General features: G+C 44.5%; 1 protein-coding gene across 1 annotated transcript in view; it reads left to right on the top strand.

The window, feature by feature from the left end:
- LRSAM1 (leucine rich repeat and sterile alpha motif containing 1) overlaps positions 1-18,925 on the top strand; it is a 233,945-nt gene that overhangs the window by 50,389 nt on the left and 164,631 nt on the right. The window contains exons 5-6 of the mRNA XM_069241372.1: positions 16,090-16,167; positions 18,530-18,598. Of these exons, the coding sequence (XP_069097473.1) occupies positions 16,090-16,167; positions 18,530-18,598 (147 nt within the window). The remainder of the gene's footprint in view (positions 1-16,089; positions 16,168-18,529; positions 18,599-18,925) is intronic.

The raw sequence follows: 18,925 nt of genomic DNA, 5'->3' as shown, positions 1-18,925 counted from the left end.
GGGGCCTTTGTTATGCCGCTGGTGGCAACGCGTGCTTTAAGAGTTCAAAAACTTTTTTGGGGGGGTTTGCCAATGTTTGTTACAATGTTGAGGGCCTGGTAGCTCCCACAACAATAAAGTGTTACAAAAGCCATGTCAAAACAAGACACGCATTGATGAAACTAAAAGACTTATAAAAATATGTCAGATCAGTTGGCTTTGTCAGTTTGTTTATTTTCATGCTTCCCATAATCGTGTTGAAAATGGTTACACTGATTTTCCATTAGAAATATTTTTGGGAAATACTAGCATGCATCAACACATTTTACTAAATGACACTTCATTTGCATATAATCAAAGAGCATTCTGGGAGCATTATACTTAGCCTCTTAGCCTAAACTTTTCAAACATGTGTGTACACGTTTTTGTTTTTTTGTACTGGAACCAACGTCAGTAGTGAAGTGTGACCTTAAAACATTTATTTACAGCACGCACCCTAATAATGTAGGCTTTCAAATAATGAACCATAAATACAAGTTCGAACAGCATTATCTTTTGGAAACACATTACCTCAACTACAGAGAGTTCAACTCTCTGTAAACAGGCAGCCAAAGGGTTTGTGCTGCAGGGGGTTGGGCCTACTTGTCCCAAGGACAAAGTAAACATAAAAACTTGTTGTCCTTGACCCCAAACAAGATGCATCGGGCGATAGGAATTCCACATCCCTGTGTCCTTTTGTAATGTTTTCACTGTATAACTGTGTGTTATGTGCAAAGGCTTTACACATTGCTTCTGAGATAAGCCTGACTGCTCGTGCCAAGCTACCAAGGGGGTGAGCAGGGGTTATCTGAGCTGGGAATCTCCCTTACCCTGACTAGAGTGAGGGTCCCTACTTGGACGGGGTGTAAACCGACTGCCAACTAGAGACCCCATTTGTAACACTCTCCAAAAAGACCATAGTTTCTACACTTGAAAAAATAAGAAACAGTAACGTATAAAAACTACAAAACCTATATTGAAAGGAATTACAAAAACATTACTCCAATAAACATGATGACAACCTACAGAAGCGGCTCCATATCGCACTGATCTGATAAGAAAAATAATAAATGGGACACTCCTAATAAAAAACAAATGTAGACATGAGGCATATAGGTCGGTAGAATGGTAATCTAAACAGTATTGTTACTTCTGAGCAGTACTCTAAACAATTTTATGTATGCATTTTTTTGCCAAAAGGCTACCTTTCTGTTTTAAGAGTCAGGAAAAAGGCTCAGAAAATGCTCTGTTAAACTCCAGAGACATGCTGCCACATCACTGAAACACACAGGTACCAATTAATTACTATGTAGCCAAGGTAATACTTGCGATCTCTAGTAACATTATCAGATAATGAGGTAAACAAAATGGCAAAGGAACAAAAGATAACAAGAACAAGTTCTTGGCAAGAAGCATATCTCACTAGAAGCAGCACACAAAATTACAAATAAGATTCACAATAAGATACTGACAGTGGGTGAGATGCAAAGACGCGCAACAGAAGGTATCACCAAAGCAAAGCATATACGTTTTTACCATAATACAGGTATTTTTAAGCAGAGTGATATTGAATTATTTAGTGGTGCACAGATTTATTTGTTGGATTTTTTTTTAATACATAGTATCATATATTCAAACCTTTAGGTAGACGTTGTTTGTGTGGGAAGGAGAAAAGTTTCTTAAATTAAAAATGCAAATATAATTGATAAGTAACAAACGACAAAGAGTTAATTATATATTTCATATAGTGTTTAAGTATTTTTTTATAACATTTATTGAGTTTTTTCAATAAACAGCATCAACAATGAAGGACAAAGTACATCATCATTCAGAATGCCATTACAGTATATACTTAGCCAGTACTATTTTCTGTATCGCATTTCATCCACTCACCTGATAATGGCATGCAAGCGCTTCACTGAACAACAATACTGCGGAAATCGAGGATTAGCATCTCCTCTGTTGCTTGAACTTGTACAATAGGTATAGAATGATTGTAAAATAATTCCACAGCCCTTCCAAATGTCACATATTGAGGTATAAAAGCATAGTGGGCAATCAGATAGATCGGTCAAAGTCGTCATGTACATTGTCATCTGTTGCCCTCTGTATCTGCAGAAGCAAAATGGTAGTCAGTGGGTCCCAGATGTCTCGTGGGGAGGATCCAGGGGCAGCATTTCAGCATGTACAAACATTTGATCTTTACATTAAATAAGGTCAGACAGCCATTTTTTGAATTTCGGCGCTCTCCCTCTACCTCAACAACATGCATTCCTGCGTTTGGCCAGAAGCCGGGCTAATGCAATTTATCTTCTGTAGCTAACCTGCACCCCCTTCGTGTGGCCCAGAAGAACTATTAAGGGAGTGTCATAGGCTGACCCACCATGTCCTCAAGGACCGTAGAGGGCTTACCCCAGTAAGCCTGTATTGGGCCACAGGACCACGCAAGGTGGAGGGAATCTGCTCCAGCCATGCCACACCTGTCACAGTTCTCATTAGGGTGAAGACAGAAGCAATGTAGCTTGGCTGGGGTATAGTTTATTCGATGAAGAAATTTGTAGTGTATTATACAAAAACTACTGCTGGAAGCAGTCCTCCCAGTTTGAACGCAACAATAGCTCCATTGATCATCTGGGATTATGAGTCCCATGTCTGCTTCCCATTGGGCACGTGCCTGTACCACTGTGGCGTGCGCTTTTAATTGGCCCACCTGATATGAGTGGGAGACTAAATGGCTAGGAGTTTCAACTTGAAGTAGAACTTGCAAAATATCAAATCTGATTGGCTCAAACGGAAAGTCAAGTGTAACAGCTGGTAAAATATGTTGCAATATGATATATAAAAATATATCCAAGCGTGAATCACCCCCTCAAAAAAGGTTCCCTGGGGTTTAAACGTTCCCTCGCTATAAAAATCTCCCCAGTGCGTCATACCTCGATCTTGAAGTAATTGTCTACAAGTGTTCTTGTGCATGACAGGAAGCAATGGGTGACATGGTAATGGAATGAGTGAGGAGGACAGTAGTGGCTTGTTAAGCTTACGGGCCAATCCATGCCACACTTTCGAGGTATACACAACAGTGGTGTTTGCTAGTATGGTAGACAACAACAAGGATCCCAAGTATGAAGATGGTGGGACAGGATCCATACATCCCTATTATAAAGCTAGGTGTGGTATAAATGGATTAGGTTCGTACATAAATAATCAAGTTCCATGTCTGGAACCTTTTAACCCTCCTTTAGGGAGTGACAGAGTGAGAGTGTCCCAATGTGTGCGAAGTTGCTTGCCTGCCCGTGCCAGTCTTATTAGTTAGGTTGTGAGTAGTTGAAAGAAGTTACTTCCCGAGGTATGGGGGATATTTAGGAACACATATAGAAATTTAGGTAAAACAATAATTTTCATCAACACGATGCGGCATGCCAAGGATAGGGGTAAGGAAAACCAGCGTGTGATGCAATTGGTAACCTTGTGTAATGCAGCCCCATAGTTTACTCTAATAACTTCCTCTTTATCCCTTGATATCACCACGTCTAAATATCGGAGCTCAGAATGACACCACTTTAGTGTAAAGCCTGGGGTGAACAGTTGCGTTGCTGCTGTGAGAGGGAACAGGTGGGATTTTTCTCCGTTGCTCCGCACTCCGGATAGTTTGCCAAAGCAGACAAAATTGCGGGGGACCCCATTAAGACTGACCTGGGGTCTTCTAAATGGAGGGTGATGTTGTTGGCATATAAGAAAACTAAGATATGCCTGGAAGAATACTGAATCACATACTCGCGGTGGCATTGTCACAGCTTGGCTGCTAAGGGCTCCACTACTAGAGCAAAAAGTATGTGCAAGAGCGAGCAGCCTTGCCTTGTGGCTCTAGTGATGTGTATTTGGGAAGAGATCGAGCCATTGATTTTAACTCTCGCTACTGGGTATAAAGAAGAGCAATCCATGTAAAAAAAGAATGGGGAAATCCCATCTGGCGGAATACAGTGATGAGGAAATCCCATTCCAAAAAATCAAAAGCCTTGGTAGCTTCTAGAAAGACCCCTACTAGGACTTACTTTATGTTATGGAGTAATGCAAATAAGGTGCATAGATTAAAAGACGTGGATCTTCCTGGGATGAATCCCGACTGATCAGGTCTGACCAGGAAGGTCAAAAGAGGGGCCAGGCGATAGGCCAGTACTTTTGCCAATATTTTAACATCTCAATTGATATGAGGAATAGTGGTCTGTAGGACTCATATCTGTCGGGTGACTTCCCTGGCTTAAGCAGAGCAATAAACCGAGCCTCCCTCATGGATGGGGGGAGTAGGCTTTTTGACCTCACCTCCTGGTACACAAATTTTAAAACTGGGATCAGTGTGTCATCGTAAGTTTTAAAGAGGTCTGCAGGTAGGCTGTCTGGCCCTGGTCTCTACCCAGCTGCAACTGCATGATAGTTCTTTGATCTCATCGTCTGTGATATCTTCTGCTAGGTAATTGCAGTGAGCGGCAATCAACCATCCCAGCTCTACCTCTTCCAGATAAGCATCTGCATCAGCCGATATCAGCCTACGGGTTGTATACAGGTAGCTATAAAATGAGACGAAAGTGTGAAGAATCTCTGATGTCTCCCTGTGCAATATCTCGTTCTCATCATAAACCTCTAGGATATCATTGGCTGAGTGTGATTCGCATGTCATAGTAGCGAGGGTGTGGCTGGGCACTCCCCCTCCTCACAAGCCCTAGCTCGTGCATATTTACCACGGTGGAGGCATTCTCTTGCTGCGTTTCCTGGATTTCAGAGAGGGTATCTTTAATTTGCTAGGATTAGTCAAGGATCGTCTGCCCTTCCACAGCGAGTCTCCAGGTTTTTGAGCTCAGTTTCTAGCTTATGCAACCGGTCCCGCAGGGAGGAGTGCAGCCCCCCACTTTTAGCTATGCAGAGCCGTCAAATTGTAACTTTAAAGGACTCCCAAAGTGTGCACATCGAAGGCAGTGTGTCTTTATTCCTAGTGAAGAAGTCAGCAGTTTCTAACTGCAACTCCTCATGGAAGGCAACATCTAGGAGCGCCATAGGTGAAAGTCACCAGGTCGTGTATACAGTAGTACGGGTGGAATTATGTAATGTCATTAACACCTGGGAATGGTCAGAGTATGTTCGTGCAAGGTGAATAATTGCATGAATCCACGGCCCCATCCCTCTAGAGGCAATCCAGTAGCCAAGTCTGGACCAGCTATTGTGCACTCTGGGATGAAAAGTGCCTTCCTGAAGAGAAGGCTGGAATATCTGCCACGCATCTAGCAAATCATGGTCTTCCATGATACCCTATATCTAATGAGCTGCATTGCAGTAATAGCTGTGGGGGCTGGGAGAGCGGTGAAGAGATACATTCAAAGCAACATTAAAGTCCCCTCCCCCATAAAATTAGAGAGGGGCCAAACTATGCAAATCTTTCCCAAAGTCTATAGAAAAATGCAGGGTCATCTATATTTGGCCGTTGGCAGTTCACAAGTATAATAGCATAGGAAGCTAGTCTGCCCCAAGATAGCGAGTAGTGGCCCTGAGTGTCACTTAGGGAACTCTGAGGGACAAATGGTACGCTCTTGCGCACAAGGATAACCGTTCCTCTAGCTTCAGTGGAGTATGTGGAGAATTGTCTATTGGCGTCCCACCAATTAGCAAACAACAAACTGAAAGCATCTACGAGGTGGGTCTTTTGTAATAGAGCAATGTGAACGTCATGTCGATCTAGATATGACTGCGCTTACGTAGATTGCCCAACCCTCTGACTTTCCATGTGACGCACTTAAATGTTGCATATGAGAGAGGCATAGAGACGGCTGAATCTGCAGACATTTTAAGGCGGTGGTATCTGAGGGAGGGCACGCATGTGTTGGCTAACACCATAGTGTGAGACAGAACGGCGCCAATATAGATGTAAGGCGTAGCGTTGATAAGCACTATTTAACAATTTAAACAGTCCCATTATTTCCCTTCACCCACACTAATGGCTCAATCCCGTCAGGAACACATACCCCACCCACATAACCTGGTGATAAGATACAAATAGTTTGGCCAATAAAGATTAGAGAGCAGTAGTAGGGATTTGATATGAAACTGAAAAAGTTTGTAATGGCGCAAAGGACGCCGAGTGCACAGAGAATTAAACAACTGTACAGAACTAAAGCAAATATTGAAAGAGTAAAATAAATGTTTAATATAGGGGTAACCTGTGGAGGACCTCCAGAGGGCCAAACAGGTTCTGCCTTGTATGTACGAGGGTATCCAAGGTGGAGGCATTGATTGTGTACATTGGTATGCATAGGGAACCTGCTACAAGAGTTTAATATAGGTCAGAACTAATGCTACATACTTTTGCAGTGAGTTTGAGCCACTCTGGATCACAATTCAGAATCAAACCATATGTGTGGATCACCAAAATAAGGCTTTTGATATTGATATCGCTTCGCAGTTCATCATGGCCGCAGATCATCAGCAATCCAATCTCTCTTGCTTCTGGCCAAAGTTGATCATGGGGATGATGAGATGGAGGATGGTGGTGATGTATTTGTTGGGGAAGCCAATTGGTTGCTGAATAAGTGTTCCTTGTCTTGAAAATAAATGCAGAGGTGTGCTGATTATACCTTTCCATATGGTATGACAGCTTGCCTTAATTTCTGTTTAACCTGTGCATACTTTCTTCTCACTTCTTGAACTGCGACTGTAAAATCAGAGTAAATGGCCACTTCATGTCCATCAAAGTGCAACGTACGTCTTTCTCGCGCCAGGTTTAGTGCGGGTCTTGGTCTTTATAATTTAACAGCCGGCAATTATGGCTCTTGCTGGTTGTTCTCAGAGGAGGTCAGGCCATCAGAGCTCTGAGTTTGTTCCACTATGAGCACTTTAGAGAAGGAAGTCTCGCCAAAAAAGTATTTAAAAATTGCCCTTTCTGAAACAACGGGATTCCTAATATTCCCAAAATTCGCAAATTATTCAGCGAGACCTCGCTTCCTAGACTTCATTTTTGGCTGCAGTTATCTTAATGACTTTTTATATATTAAGGAGTTTATCAACCCTAGTTGACACCTTGTCTTCCACTGTGGACAATTGTTGTTCTGCTTCTTTGCTGCAGCTATCTTTTTTTTCCATTACTTGTGTGAGGGTGTCTGTTGGAAATGGCCCTTTTTGCAGGGTTATCCCCAAACTTTTTGCCTTCTTCCTCCTATATTTTTTTAGGTCTGTTTTTGCTGGTTTATTGTCTCTGCACACTTTACCACTGCTAATCAGTGCTCCCTATAGAAATTGTACTGTTGATTGGTTTATCCTTGATTGGCATATTTGATTTACTAGGAAAGTGCAATAGAGGTGCCCAGGGCCTGTAAATCAAATGCTGCTAGTGGGCCTGCAGCACTGATTATGCCACCCACATTAGTAGCCCTGTAAACATGGCTCAGACCTGCTGTGTCTGTGTGTGCAGTTTTAAACTGCCAGTTCGACTTGGCAAGTGTACCCACTTGCCAGGCCTCAACCTTCCCTTTTACTACATGTAAGGCACCCCTAAGTTATGCCCTTGGTAGCCCCATGGGCAGGGTGCAGTGTATGTTTAAGGTAGGACATATGCTAGTGTGTTGTATATGTCCTAACAGTGAAATACTGCCAAATTCGGTTTTCACTGTGCAAGGCCTATCTCTCTCATGGGTTAACATGGAGGCTGCCTTTAAATATCCTTAAAGCGCAGATTCCCTTTGAGAGCAGATACAAATGTGGAGTTTAGGGTCTCTGAACTCACAATTAAAAAATACATCTTTTAGTGAAGTTGGTTTTTAAATTGTCTGTTTGAAAATGCCACTTTTAGAAAGTAGGCATTTTCTTGCTTATACCATTCTGTGACTCTGCCTGTTTGTGGATTGTCTGTCTGGGTCAGTTTGACAGTTGGGCTGCTCACACCTCTCCTTGACAGTGACACAAAGGGGGCTGGGTTGTAGCTTACATATCTTGATTAGCCATCTGTGCTGGAGGGGAGGGGAGGAGTGGTCACTCACACCTGAAAGGACTGTGCCTGCCCTCACACAATGCCGTCTCCAACCCCCCTGGTGAGTGTCTGGGGCCTTTGCCAACTTCAAAGGCAGAACTGGGTATAAGAAGAAGACCTCAAACCCTAGACTTTTAGAATCTTTCTGGACTCAAGAGGAACCCCTGCCCAGGAGAAGAGCTGAAGGAGGAAAACTGTCCCTTTGCTGTGTTGCTTTGCTGGACTGGCCTGCAGTTTCTGCTTCTGCCTGAAAAGAGTGAACTTTGCTGTGTGTCCTGCTTGTGAAAATTCTCCAAGGGCTTGGAGTAGAGCTTCCTCCTGTTGGAAGTCTCAGGGACACCAAAGACTTCAGTTTCCTCGACCTGCAGCACTGGGAACTGTGTGTTTTGTGCTGCTCAAGAGGAGAAACGACTGCGATGCCACCAACGACGCCGCTGGCCTGCACCGTGACCTGCAGACGCTACACGTAGTCGCATTGCCTCGCTTCGCACCGTGACCTTGGTCTCCCCGACGCTGTCATCGGACGACTTCACAGAGCCACTGCTCGCACCGCAACCTGTGGGCACCGCACTCCGGCATCGCCTTCTTACACCACAGCCTGGGCATCGCCGACGCCGCCGCTCCTGCTGACACCAGCGCTACTGCCTGCACCGTGGCCTGTGGACACCGCTCGTGAGGGTCATTAAGCACCTTCCTGTCCTGCACCACTGGCTTGGGCCTACTGATGACAGTGCTTCAGCAACGACGATGCCGCTGCCTGCGCCGTGACCTGTGGACACCGTACGTTGCACCGCCCAACCCCACTGCACACCGCAGCCCAGGTCTCACCGACGCCGCTGAATGCCGTCACTGAGCCGCTGCCTGCACCGTGACCTGTGGACACTGCATGTCGCATCGTCCTGCTTCGCACCGCAGCCCCGATGCCAACCACGGTGGCGCTCCTGTCTTCATCAGCCTGGAGTTCAATCTGCAACGTGTGTGACCTCAAGGGCCCGATGACACCTTCACCGACTCCTGAACCGACACTGTGGTGTCAGTGACGCCGCTCTTCGGAGCTCACCGCGAGGATCACGATGCCCTGCAAATCTAAGGTACTGTTTGTGGGTCTTCCCGAAACCATAGGTGGCCCACAACGCCTCGGCCTGCCTGAACTGTTGGTTTTGTTGATCACGATGCCGTGATAGCCCCAGGTGGAGCTATCGACTTTAAGGAACTGTAGTTTTGAGTAAATCTTGCAGAATTCATATTTTTCTTACTGTATGTGGGATTTTTATCGTATTTGGTCTTGTTTTATATAGATAAATAATGGCTATTTTTCTAAAACTGGTGTGGTGTCCTTTTGTAGTGTTTTCACTTATTACTGTGTGTTATGTGCAAATGCTTTACACATTGCTTCTGAGATAAGCCTAACTGCTTGTGCCAAGCTACCAAGGGGGTGAGCAGGGGTTATCTGAGTGGGCAACTCCCTTATCCTGACTAGAGTGAGGGTCCCTACTTGGACAGTATGCAAACCGACTGCCAACTAGAAACCTCATTTCTAACAGTGTCCATACTTGTACATATGTGTCCATTTTTGGTTCGATGAATGATACTCTGTACACGGCAAGCAATAACATTTTCATATTTGCCTCATCTATGTGACTGTCTGGAAAAGGTTCATCTGACTGGGTTTGGTCCACCACGCCAGTCGACCCACGGGCAGAGCGATTGGCATCAAAATAAAGTTTAGTTTGCCTGCTGTCTGATTTACCCATGATGTCTGCAGATCTCTGGGTAATGAGGGCGCAGGTGTGCACTTGTCTGAAGAGAACTGGCACTATTGCAGTGGACAGACACCTTAATTGTACTGCGGTGTACGTGCAACGCTATCTGATGTTGTTGCCACAGCTAGGAAGCAAAGGTAGCTTTTGGCTCATTAATAGGTGGCTATAACTGATGAGGATGGAAACAGAGATGCCCGCAAGTTTGTCATTGATCTGTTCCAAGCCTGACAACCCAGTCCCCTCACATCCCCGCAGTCACCTGTTGGGGAGGAAGGGGGCATGAGCAGGCTTGAACTGCAGCAGGCGATGCACTGGGCATGCAGGGCAAACTTGAAGCGATTAGAGACCTCACCTCGAACCAATCCTCTGGTGTGTCTTTATGTTGGAACTCCCCATGAAGCAGCTCCCCAAACAAGAGCATAGTGCAGTGACTGGGATTAGGCGTCACATATTGTAGTTGGCAGTGACGAGTGCAAGCAGTGACATAGAGAGAATTGCAGCTGCCTGGGGATCTGTAGGCAACTGGAACAGCCCAGTAGTGGCGTCATAAGTGCAGGAGGAGAAAATGTCTTTACTAAGAGGGCAAAAGCATATGTGTGTAGGAAAATGGCTACCTGTTGCAGTTACCCCCCACTTTTTGCCTGATATTGATGCTGACTTGACTAAGAAATGTGCTGGGACCCTGCTAACCTGGCCCCAGCACCAGTGTTCTTTCACTAAAAATGTACCATTGTTTCCACAATTGGCACACTCCTGGCACATAGATAAGTCCCTTGTTAAAGGTACCAGTGGTACCAAGGGCCCTGTGATCAGGGAAGGTCCCTAAAGGCTGCAGCATGTGTTGTGCCACCCTAAGGGACCCCTCACCTAACACATGCACACTGCCATTGCAGATTGTGTGTGTTGATGGGGAGAAAAAGGCAAAGTCGACATGGCATCCCCCTCAGGATGCCATGCACACAAAATACTGCCTGTGGCATAGGTAAGTCACCCCTCTAGCAGCAGGCCTTACAGTCCTAAGGCAGGGTGCACTATACCACAGGTGAGGGCATAGCTGCATAAGCAATAAACCCCTACAGTGTCTAAGTCTATTCTTAAACATTGTAAGTACAGTGTGGCCATATTAAGCATATGGTCTGGGAGTTTGTCAAAACAAACTCCACAGTTCCATAATAGCTACACTGCACACTGGGACGTTTGGTATCAAACTTCTCAGAATAATAAACCCACACTGATGCCAGTGATGGATTTATTAACAAAATGCACACAGAGGACGTCTCAGAGGTGCCCCCTGTATTCTTCCCAATCCTTCAGTGCAGGACTGACTGGTCTGTGCCAGTCTGCCACTGAGATGAGTTTCTGACCCCCTGAGGTGAGAGCCTTTGTGCTCTCTGGGGACCGAAACAAAGCCTGCACTGGGTGGAGGTGCTTCACACCTCCCCCCTGCAGGAACTGTGACACCTAGCAATGAGCCTCAAAGGCTAAGGCTTCGTGTTACAATGCCACAGGGCACTCCAGCTAGTGTAGATGCCCGCCCCCCGGACACAGCCCCCAATTCTGGCAGCAAGTCCGGAGGAGATAATGAGAAAAACAAGGTGGAGTCACCCTCCAGCCAGGACAGCCCTTAAGGTGTCCTTAGCTGAGGTGACCCCTGCCTTAGGAAATCCTCCATCTTGTTTTGGAGGATTCCCTCCAATAGGATTAGAGTTGTATCCCCCTCCCCACAGGGAGGAGGCACAAAGAGGGTGTAGCCACCCTAAAGGAAAGTAGCCATTGGCTACTGCCCCCCAGACCTAAACACACCCCTAAATTGAGTATTTAGGGGCAACCCTGACTCCACGAAACCAGATTCCTGCAACCTGAAGAAAGAAGGACTGCTGACCTGAAAGCCCCGCAGAGACGACGGAGACGACAACGTACTTGGCCCCAGCCCTACCGGCCTGTCTCCAGACTCAAAGAACCTGCACAGCTATGCATCCAGTGGGACCAGTGACCTCTGAGAACTCGGAGGACTGACCTGCACTTAAAGGACCAAGAACCTCCAGAGGACAGCGGTTCTGTCCAAAAACAGCAACAAGAAACTAACTTTAAAGACACTCCCGCCTCATTCCGGAAGCGTGAGTTTTCACACTCTGCACCCGATGCCCCCAGCTCAAGTTCAGGACAACCAACACTGCAGAGAGGACTCCCAGGCGACTCCAACGACGTGGACACCCTGAGTCGACCTCCCTGCACCCCCACAGCAACACCTGCAAAGAGGATCCAGAGGCTCCCCCTAACTGCGACTGCCTTGTAACAAAGGAACCCGACGCCTGGACCAAGCACTGCACCCACAGCACCCAGGACAGAGAGGAACTAACTACTGGTGCAGGAGTGACCAGCAGACGGCCCTCATCCTAGCCCAGTCGGTGGCTGGCCCGAGAAACCCCCTGTGCCCTGCCTGCATCGCCAGAGTGACCCCCAGGTCCTTCCATTGCTTTCAACGACAAACCCGACACCTACTTTGCACACTGCACCCGGACGCCCCTGTGCCGATGAGGGTGTATTTTGTGGGCCTGTGTGTGTCCCCCAGTGCTCTACAAAATCCCCTGGTCTGCTCACCGAGGACGCAGGTACCTACCAACTAGCAGACTGGAACCAGACCACCCCTGTTCTCTATAGGCGCCTATGTTATTTGGGCCCGCCTTTGACCTCTGCACCTGACCGGCCCTGTGTTGCTGGTGCAGAGGGTTTGGGGTTGCCTTGAACCCCCCAATGGTGAACTGCCTATGCCCAGAAGACTGCATTTGTAAGTGCTTTACTTACCTGAAAAACTAACCAGTACTTCCCTCACCCAGGAACTGTTGATTTTTGCAGTGTCCACTTTTGAAATAGGTTATTGCCATTTTTTCAAAAACTGTGTGTACTACTGTTTTAAATCAAAGTTCCATACTTACCTGTGTGAAGTACCTTACAATTTATGTACTTACCTAAATTCTGAATCTTGTAGTTCTAAAACAAATTAAGAAAATTATATTTTTCTATATAAAAACCTATTGGCCAGGAGTTAAGTCTTTGAGTGGGTGTTCTCATTTATTGCCTGTGTGTGTACAACAAATGCTTAACACTACCCTCTGATAAGCCTACTGCTCGACCACACTACCACAACATTGAGCATTTGTATTATCTAATTTTGCCACTATCAACCTCTAAGGGGAACCATTGGACTCTGTGCACACTATCTCTCACTTTGAGATAGTATATATAGAGCCAACTTCCTACATGGTGTTATTGGACCACCATAAGGCAGCAACAGTGTTCTTGAAATCACCATGCCCGCTGTGGGATAATTTGTGGGTAAAACGCAGTGAAGAGCCTTCTGTTCATGCCCTATGACAAACAGCTGCTGTGTTGCACACCATGGTGTTTAGTGGTATAGTCCGTTTGAAGTCTGTATCAAATCGAGGTAGATAATGAATCTGGCAGTGAAACGTGGTTGGGGCTGTGCTTACTTAAGGCCCAACTGGCCCACACCTCTCTTGCTTCTAGCGAGGGTTGCAAAATCACCATGCGCACCACCAGGCCACTTCACTGCTCTCCGGGCCCAGGCACCGCTCAGTATATCAGTGGCACTGCGCCACCACCGCAAATGCCAACGGCACATCAAAGGCCATCGCCCGGCATCAGACATGGCCCGACTGTGAATCCAAGGTAGGCCTACCTCCAACCACCAGCTACACGGCATCGCAGTCCGGGACTTTACCCCAATTCTGGGGGATGGAAGGATACTCCAATTCTCCCCAGGCGATCATGCAGACAGGGAGCGCTTCCGGGGCATCCACAGTTCAACACTCACCACAGGGCATTGGACTGCAGGCCCTCGGGGTATCCTCATGGTTTCTGTTGGGTGCCATTTTCCCTCTGCGGCCCAATTCAAGATCCTTGGCTGTTTGCTCTCAGAAGTCAGCAATTGCAGCGAACCAGTATGCCAGCAGTCCGTCGCTGCTCCTTTGCTTGTAGTTCATTTGGAATCGAGCTGCCCTAGACTGCAGGAGCCTCACACCAGTGCAGTCATCTTGTGCGCTTGCTCTTTGGCACTGTTTTTAATTGGTTCTAAATGGTAACGTCATATATTACTTAACCTGCTAATGCCAACAACTAATACTTGGTTTCTGGGGAAGAAAATTGGTTTTCTGATGGTACACTTCTGATCTTATGGTCATTACATGCCCATTGACTTCAGGCAGGAACATTTGCCCACCTCAGACCAAAAGGGCCAAATCGCCAACTGGATGGAATCCATTCAAAATATTTCCAGGGACATAAAAAAAATGACTGTTCTGCAAGGTGCCAGGAATCTGATTTCGCTTCTCCGCTCTGGGGGAAAAAAGTGTAAATTCCACTTGCGGGCCATGGTTGTAAATAGTAAGCCTTCTGACTGATAAGATGAACGTCTCCAGCTGTCAGATAGTTTTCCTTTATTCCGTCTGCCCACCCTGGTTTTACTCTTATCTCCTTGATTCTACTTCATGGTACCCCTGCACCCAGTGCTAATATCCCTGGGCGCAACTAGCTCTACCAGATGTCAGCTAAAGCCACACCATCTGATCTTGTGAGTGGTGCTGATGGTGGTGAGGTTCTGCCAACTCTGTTATTGATAAGGCAGGGAAAGAGTCTCCTGGGCCAAATGAGGCAGAAAGAGTACATGGCGATTGGGAGGTAGATGAGAAAGTTACCAAACCAAGAGGCATTTGCAAACTTTATCTTAGATGGACTTATACTATCTTACTAAACCTAGTTTACTGATGCTCTTGACATCTGTGGCACATGGTTCTAGAGTTAGAAATTTATGGGATCTCCTTTGAGATTGTAGGGAAGGCGATTATTGAACACTGTGATTGTGAGACCTCACCATGCAGTAATGCCGCAATCTATCAGATCCAGTTAGGTGTCTTTATCAAACCTGCATCTCAGTCCTGGTTACCTGTGGCACAGAGCAGTCAGGCTTGAAATGTAAAGCATTTAGATGTACCAAAACAGTCAATGTATACAAAACACAGCACAATAAAAATCCGACACCAATTTATAAAAATAGAGTGTATTTTTATCTTAAAATAGACAGCAGAACAACAAAAATGTATTGAGAGAAATCAAAGATATGATTGTTCAAAGGTAAGTGAATTCTTTTTTAAGGATGCAATAAATTGTTGTGATAGTTTGAGCAGTTATTAGCCATCTGGCTAGTATAGCTACTTCTCTTGGAGGCTACTTGGAGTGGCCACAGCGGGGTGGGGGCCAGACATAGGGGCCACTTAGGTCCAGGCAGATAGTTACCTGTTGCTTCCAGCAGTCTTAGGTTGGTCGGTGTCCTTTTCTACTTTGAAGCGGTCCAGCTAAGAAGTGGTCCAGATGCTGAGGATGCAGGTTGCTGAGATGTTAAAGATGCTGAAGATAAAGAAGAGATGTGGTGAATTTTCCTGGGGCCACCCTCGAGTCCATGAACTTCAGGGGATCATCTCTGGTTTCAGGACTCGATCTCCCACAGTGCACCAAGGGAGTCCAGTGCAGGTCCAGGTGCCACTGGTCAGCTGCTCTTCCTTCTCTAGCGGTCTCTGCGGTTCTTTACAGTTGAGTAAATCTTTCTGTTTGTGGGAACAGAATACACTGACGTTGGTCACGGGCCAAATTTACTTGGGGACACCTTGTGAGTATCAAGATTCTGTCTTCCAACAGGCACATTGGCGGGCAGGTGTTCCTGAGCAGTGGAGCTCTCTCGGAGTGTACGTCTCTTCAACTTTTGCTGGTCCTGAAGCTTAATGGGTGCTAGCCAACTATCCCTTGGAGTCCCTTTTTCAGTTCCTACACAAGTGAACCAAAGAATGGAGGTTGTAAATAGCAAAGATGTGTTGAGCAAATGCAAAAATAATGGTGCCGGTAGCCTTTTAAATGAGGAAGCATGGTCGTTTTTGAAGTCTCAGTTTTCATAACTTTTAATTAGCTAATTAGTGTCTTCTTACTATCAGGATCGCTTTACCAAACTTTAGTGGGCCCATCTAGCTTATAACCTCTGGTTTAAAACAGGCCAGGTTGGGACATCACATCCAAAAACAATTTTAGTCTTAAACAAACTAGAATGGAGATTCTAGTCCATCACTGTTATTAGTGAACTACTGGAAAATCGACATTTTCAGTTAACCTTTAACAAATGTATGTCATGAACACAATTCTGCTTTATGAAAAAGATCCAGGCCTGAGTTTTGTGTTGCTGTGATATTTCATGCCCATTAATATATATTCATGTTGTATTTTTTATTTCCACAGGTGTTGATTGTTCATACAAACTACCTATCATGTCTTGTCCCCAAATCCTGCCAGGTTTTGGATCTTTCAACATTGAAGGTAATCACCTGTACCAGTACGATTTGCAAAAAAAAAAGTTTGAACATCATTTACTCCAGAGTATTAACCTCTACAAAAGAAATATTTCTGCTGTTTTCCCATTTGAGTGGACTAGAAATAATTTCTGTTTATTTAACAGATGTGGCCCAAAGTACTTTTGTCATGCTATAAAGCAGTCTGTGTTTTTTCAGACCCACTGCTTTGTGACCTGACCTATATTTTAACCTGCAATGCAGATAGAGATCAGTTGCATTGAAAAATGAGCATTCAGTAGTTGTTGGAGTATTCTGCCTCATTAGTCCAAATAAGACAGGGTTCCCATTTATGACTCCTACTATGTGCCTGTGAATACACAGATGGAGGCCTACCAGGGACATCAAACCCCCACCCCATGCTGTCTTTTTTATCCGTATGCATCCCATGTCCCTTAAGTGATGAGATGTTCCAAAAAAAGTGGCATGATGTAAGATGGCCTCGAGGAAGCATGCAATGATGGCGTTTGATCACACTTAGTACGCACTCCGTGAAGTTGTCTTATTTGTATAGTTATAGGATAGGCACTCTAGGCATGTTGTTGCTGAGATGGACCGATGGTTGGAGGATGTTGTGTTTTCTTAGCGCATTTTTTGTTTGCCCTTAGCCACTTTACCTGCTTTCTTCCTTTGTCTCTTTCAGTGGTTTCTAATAATAATGATGTCCTTATTGAAACAACTCCAAAAGTGGTTATTTCGGTTGGAAGGAGATATTAAACCATGTTATTGAGTTTAAGGTCTTTGGATTCAGACCATTTGTCGTGTATTTAATTAACTAATGTTGTTATGATGAATAAAACATTTAAACATCAATGTTAATTGCTAGGGGCATTTGTATTACAGATTGTCACATGAATTGTTGTTTTATAAGTTATAGCGGACAGCCCAGGAATGCATAGACGAAGGTTACAGCTTTATCGGTTGAAGCTGTAACCATCCTTTTCTGCTTCCCCAATGTTTGAACTACATCCCAAAAGCATCCATGATGGGATCAGGTAGAAGCTGTGCTGTAACATTCAGACATGAACAGCTGTATTGAGCTTTCACACAGCATACAGGAGTCAGTTCACGATTCACTAGTGGACGCCTAATGGACTTACCACTCCCTTAGCAGGTGTAAAAAAATCATAAAAGTGTAACTAGACCAGCAGGTCGAGTAGCTTGAAAAGTCTAATTGACTTAACTGCAATGTACTTGACCCAGAAACGGGTCTCAAATTGTGTGATCCTAGGCAAATATTGTATTTTACAGTCACCTTTTTCTTTATTCTCACATATGAGTGCACCTTCAAATATGTGAGTTCAGCATTTCTGGTGTACAAAAGTCCTCTTTTGTTTGATTAAATACACTAAACGCTAGCTCCATGTATAATAAATCTGGTACACATGATCCCTGCATGACTTGCCTCTTAGTTTACTAATAGCTTTGCCATCAGGGCAGGAGTGTTTCTCAGTTTATGTTTAAACACTCACTGTTAATAAGTATATTACTGAAGCATGATGTGGTAGCGCACTGTCAGTTACAGACAGTAAATGTTCAAGAAATTTCCAAAAACCTTCCCACTAACCTGCATCTTTACTGATAAAACTATATAGTGTATAAATGATAATCTGTGAAAATTGGGTTTCAGAACACATATTTATCATTTGCACATCACAAAGTAAAGTGTTCTTACTTTTTTTTTTTATCCTATTAAAATATTTTTTTCATCACACAGAAGTAAGAAAAAATGGTCTTTCACAGCTATTAAAGTATTTTTTGAAAAGTTTTTAAAGTTGACTTAGTTATAAGAACGTTGTGTGTTGGGAAAAACCTGATACCGATGGCCTTTCATTTCACACAAGTTAGACAGCTCACCTTACAAAACCCTGGAACTCTGCAGTCACACGGAAAAGTATTTGCATTGCAAGAAGAAAAAATAACTTTTGTCTCTGAACACAGCTCAAATCTGACAAGAATAGGATTTAAAGGCATCTTAATTGCTATTTGGTTTCTGACTGAACAGAACACCTGTTTTTTGCCCATTCACCAGAAGGGGCGAGTAAGTTCTAAAAATAGTTCAAGCTGATAAAATATGACTCACCATAGCAAGTGGTCGAGTAGATTTTTCAAGCCCTGCTTAGGAAGTTACTAGTGCCAGTGTCATGACACGTTCAATCAATTCTTATTGTGGAAATAGATTTGGTGTTTTGTCTCTGTGACTAATCATATCTCCTCTGCAGCAAAAGCCATAGTTTTCCTGTGTCGAAAGACACTTTAAAGAAGATGAAGAGGTCTCTTGTAAGTTGTATTTATCAGTATATATTTAGTGCACATTCATTTCTTGACAGGTTTTAGATCTTCACAACAATCAGATAACATCCCTTCCAGATGACATTGGCCAGCTATCATCCCTTCAGGTAAAATTGTTACAATTCATGTTATTTTTATGTTGCTATCAGCCTCTATGAATAGTGTGTTTTCACCATGTAGGAAACTGCTATTTTTGGTGCACTGATTGACTTGGTTGTACACTATATATGCTCTTATTCGGTTAGCATGTCTCGGTGTTGTACACTACCACCATTTCCCCATGAAGAGTTGATAGTGGAAATCTTATACTCTTTCACACATTATATAAAGTTGATAAACATCGCCTTTCAGCCACATTCCCAGTATCCTACAGTGCTCTTCTGGTGGCTGAAAGTTATATGCACTATTTAATGCCATCTAAAAAGCTTCTAAAC

Source organism: Pleurodeles waltl, chromosome 6 (genome assembly GCF_031143425.1).
Source record: "Pleurodeles waltl isolate 20211129_DDA chromosome 6, aPleWal1.hap1.20221129, whole genome shotgun sequence".
In the NCBI taxonomy this organism is placed as follows: domain Eukaryota; kingdom Metazoa; phylum Chordata; class Amphibia; order Caudata; family Salamandridae; genus Pleurodeles; species Pleurodeles waltl.
Note: the sequence above shows the minus strand (reverse complement) of the source record. Positions and strands in the feature narration are given on the sequence as shown.